This window comes from Penaeus chinensis, chromosome 41, assembly GCF_019202785.1.
Source record: "Penaeus chinensis breed Huanghai No. 1 chromosome 41, ASM1920278v2, whole genome shotgun sequence".
In the NCBI taxonomy this organism is placed as follows: Eukaryota; Metazoa; Arthropoda; class Malacostraca; order Decapoda; family Penaeidae; genus Penaeus; species Penaeus chinensis.
The window spans coordinates 25,120,077-25,125,076 of record NC_061859.1 but is presented as its reverse complement, the minus strand read 5'-3'; the positions used below and the strand labels follow the sequence as shown (position 1 = coordinate 25,125,076).

At 43.3% G+C, this 5,000-nt stretch overlaps 1 protein-coding gene across 1 annotated transcript in view; it reads right to left on the bottom strand.

The window, feature by feature from the left end:
* Positions 1-5,000, bottom strand: part of LOC125047585 — an 18,734-nt gene that overhangs the window by 6,880 nt on the left and 6,854 nt on the right. Inside the window, exons 4-5 of the mRNA XM_047645864.1 lie at positions 3,622-3,827; positions 3,243-3,362 (exon numbers count right to left, since the gene is read on the bottom strand). Coding sequence (XP_047501820.1) covers positions 3,243-3,362; positions 3,622-3,827 — 326 coding nt within the window. The remainder of the gene's footprint in view (positions 1-3,242; positions 3,363-3,621; positions 3,828-5,000) is intronic.

Sequence of the window (5,000 nt, the reverse complement as noted above, 5' to 3'; positions counted from 1 at the left end):
GTGGCAGCTGCGGGCCTCCGTCGCTCTCCCGATAGGCGTCCTGTCTGGGAAGCTGTCTGTCTGTTGCAGGTTTTGGCTGTGTGTTTTCCCTTTTTTTATTCTTTGTTTGTGGGTCTTGATTGCTTGTTTTTTCAATTTGTGGAATTTTTTTTTTGCTATTTTCTATTTTTTTTTCATGTCCTTTTGAGTATTTGGGTGTCTGTGTCTTTTTCGAGTGTATTCTCTCTTTGTCTTTGCGCTCTCATTCTGTGTTTTTGTGTCTGTTGCACGCTCTGTCTGTATCCCCTGTATATTTTATCAAGTACTTTTTTCACTACCTGTGTCTTGTCTCTTTGACTCCCCGCACTCGGTCTCAGTCTCTGTCTGTCCGACCTAGTCTTTTTGTCACTCTCCTCCCCCCCCCCCCCCCACACTCTCTCTCTTCCCCTCATTAAGTTTGTGAATCAGTGTAAAAGTTCAGAAATGCCAGGATTCCCCGAGCGCTCCCCATGATTCGTGGCAAAGCACCGGCGATCCGAGTCAGTTCGTTGAAAGTTCCATCGCGGAGCCAATGGCGGCGGAGGTGTCGCTCGGACCAATCACCTGCGTCGTTTGCCTCTTGGCTCCGCCCACGTGCGGTGCGCTGTGGGTCACGCGCCCGGCCGCTCGGGGGACGCGGCTTGCTCGTGGACTTGCTTTTGAATTTGGTCTTGGACTCGCTCCTGGAATCGCCCTTGAAATCCTCTTAGATTCGCTCTCCTGGACTCGGTCTTGGATTTGCTCTCAGATCCGTTCTTAGACTTGCCTTGGGCTTGCTTTTGGGCTTGCTTTTGGGCTTATCACTGAACTTGCTTATGGACTTGAAATTGCCCTTGGACTTGTTCTTGAAATTGCCCTTGGACTTGTTCTTAGATTCGTTCTAAGAACAAATCTAGGATTTGCCTTGGATGTTCTCGTGGGCTTGCTCTTGAACTTGCTCTTGGACTTGCTCTTAGACTCGTTCTAGGACTTGCCTTGAACTTGTTCGCGTGCTGCGTGGTGCAGTAGTAGCGATCTCGTCTAGCAATCTTGCTGACCTGCGTTCAAATCCCTCGCCGCCAGTGGATGGTAACCCCGGCCATTCCTTGCACACAGTGGATAACTTAGAAGCAAAATGAAACAGACACCATGTCACACCAAGAATATCCATTGTAACGAATGGAATCAAACTAAATTATTATTATCATTAATTATTGATTATTGTTCTCGTGGGCTTGCTCTTCGACTCGCTCTTGACTTGCTCTCTTAGACTTACTCTTGAACCCGGTGTCTCTTTACCACTGTTTTGCTTATCCATATGTGATATTCATGGAATGTCCTTCTCGTAAGCTATTCCTTGCCTTTCCCTTTCGTTGAACCGTCTTCCTTCTTACATCAGGTTCTTTTAAACAGCCTTGGAATCGTTTCTGCTAGATACTTCATGATTCTAGTCGGTTAACGATTACATAAAGACGTATTTCCATATATCTAAATTAAATCATGTGAATCAGACTTAAAAACAAAATTGTTCGTGAAGATATTTTCTTTTTATAGTCTGTTTATCCTTGGTTTAATTTTGGTTGTTTATGTAACCTACGCTCTCTCAGTTGACCCGAATGTCAGAGGAGATACAGTAGATTACATAACACGAATTTCCATATTTCAAAATTATACCACGGATATCAAACCAAAAAGAATGTCTTCACGAAAGTAAAAAATAGTTTACTGTTATGCTACGAACGACCGTAATACTTAGCACGCGATGTCACTAAATATAATTAATAATACAAGTGGCTGTTGCTCGCCGTGCCACTGTCCTGTTACATTCCACTCTCCAATTAAGGAGAAGAAAGGGTAATAGTAAGAAGGAAAGTAATGAGGTGATTTATGCTTAGGATGGGACTTTTGACGACAGGGAAGTATGGTAATTGGTGCCTCGTAGAGATGGCCAGGGGGGGGGGGGGGGGGCGTGATGTCGGGAATCTTTGTGGTGGGATACGACACACGCCAAGGACAAGCTGTGGGAGTCTCTCTCTCTCTCTCTTTCTCTCTCTCTTTGTCTCTCTCTCTCTGTCTCTCTCTTTCTCTCTCTCTCTCTCTCTCTCTCTCTCTCTCTCTCTCTCTCTCTCTCTCTCCTCTCTCTCTCTTTCTCTCTTTGTCGTCTTTTCTTACCTACCCCGCCCTCTTTACTCTCTTTATTGATAAAAAAGCAAATGGTACATTTCTACTGCTAATATACATCCCAATTATGCTCAACAGTTACTGTACACTTTCTCGAAGCCAAACAGCAGTCTTTTAAATCGAGCTCCACAAAGGAGAGTCATTCGGGAATTAACGAGCGAGTGGCAAGAGCGACGTTAGCACTTTTGTTATTTTATATCGATCTCGTTCTCTCTCGTCCCCACGAGCGACAGCAAATCCATAAGACGTGCGACAAGAGGAATGGCTGTCAAAACCAAGGGAAGACATTTTCAGTTTGTTGACAAAGTACATAAAGCATATGGGAGGGTATAGCGTACACACGCATGTTCACACACACACACACACACACACACACACACACACACAATTATATACACACTCACACACACACACACACACACACACACACACACACACACACAAACACACACACATACACACACTCGCACGCACACACACACACACGTAAATATATATATGTGTATAATCATAATTATTATTATTATCATTATTATCATTATTATAATTATTATGATTATCCTCATCGTCATTTATTGGTATTATTACTGTTACTGTTATCAACATTTTCATCGTTATTATTGTTATTATTGTTATTATTATCATTATTATTGTTATTATCATCATTATATATACACACCGATATATATATATATATATATATATATATATATATATATATATGTATATATGTGTGTGTGTGTGTGTGTGTGTATGTGTGTGTGTGTGTGTGTGTGTGTGTGTGTGTGCATATATATATATATATATATATATATATATATATATATATATATATATATGCACACACACACACACACACACACACACACACACACACACACACACACACACACACACACACACACATACTGTATATGTATATATATATGTATATGTATATATATATTGTATATATATTGTGTATATATATATATATATATATATATATATATATATATATATATATAAAGAGAGAGAGGGAGATAGAGAGAGAGAGAGAGGGAAGTCGGAAGTCCGAGGCTCACCTGTCTTCTTTCCTCCGCCAACTGCATCTTCCTGCTCACGTCGGCCGACGTAAGGTTCCTGAGGTGGAATTTGTTCCTCTGGGCCTCCAGGTGCTGCTTCGTCTCCTCGGGAAGGAAGTCCTGCAAGAGAGGCGGAGGATGAGAAGCCGAAGTGACTCTTATGACCAAGAATGAGGCCATTATAGAGCACAGCGTGACGGCACCTAATGTCCGTGTCCCCTGTTCGTTGAGTTAGGTATCGATGCGGTTTGTTAATGCGTTCTTGGAAGGGAGTGCATGACAGTTAAATGGAAAGGTTAGAGTTGTTTACGCTGACAAATGAACGCACTCATCCCCCCCCCCCCCCACACACACACAACCACACACATGCAAAAAGTACCTTGGGCTTAAACTTGCTGCTGGTGGAGGACTCGGTCGCCGGCGTGGCCTCGATGATCTCGAAGGAGACACCGCCTCCCGCTCGCTGTTTGGACGTCGAGATCAGCCCGTCTTCCCGCAGAGACTGCAGGATTTCGGCTTCCTCCTGCCGGGCTCTCTGGTAGCCGCTCAGGAGGCGCGGGCACTGCTTCCCCGTCAGCGTGAGATCTGCAACGAGGCGGCGAAGGGTTGTGTGAGAATGAGGAACTGGGTCTGGGTGCGGCGGAGAAGCTGGAATGTTCATTTCCCAAGGTAAATAGTGTAGAGTTTTTTTGGAATGAGATATTTTTTTTGGAGGATAGTACTTGTGGCTGTTTATGCTCCTATTCAGAAAATTCTAAGTAAAGTACTTTCCCTACAAAACATGCAAACACGTACATAATAATACCAAACATTCCAAACGGAGATAAACTTATGTTATGCTGAATTTAAAACCATTAAACAACACCACTGAATCAGCTCATGCAGCGTAGCACATCCTGACACGTTACTGTACATCCTCCGGCGACTTTCAACATGAGAGTTTCAATATATTTGCATTGTCCATATCCAGATCAAACTACACTTGGAGCTAAACTTGGTCGTGTCAATATCAAATTGATGACAGATAATCGATATGGATCGCTAGTCGATTGACCATTTTTTCATCTTTGAACGGACGGACGACCCAACACAGGAGAGGGACTTGAATGTCAAGATCTGCCTCTTGATCTGGCAAAGTAGATCAAGGACAGGTACGTAATTGTTACAGAAAATTGACCGTCTCATTTAGATGCGCAGGGATTATGTAACTAATCTTCTCAGAGTGACCTCGGCCTCAAGGTCATGACAAGAAGACGGACGCGGGATTGCATGATAATATCAGTAATGCGAAAAAATTGTTTCTGAGAAATACGCGAAATTATAATAAAACCTAGATCTCCTGACGTATGGAAAATTTCTTTGCCAAGCCATTGAATCTTTATGATATACTGACAACGAATCATAGATTTGAAGTAGCAAAATAGAACTTTCGGCGTCTTATTTTTACAACATGTAAATCGCAAAATTACTGCTTGACCCCAGAAGAGGACAACAACAACAAAAAACGCAAACCAGTATCTCAACTAACCACTCGGGGTCACGACACACCCGCCCATTACTTGAGCGTCAGGTTCTTCTCTGTGATAAGTACATCTCCGTCTCCTCGAGGGACAAGACAACCATTTCCAGTTATCGCACAATACATGTTATTACAGCTCAAATAAGGCCAGACTCCTACATCACATTCCGGCACAAAAGCCCCCCCCCCCCCCCCCCCCCCCCCCTGCGCAGGAGAACGACCCAGCCAGCCACAGTCCT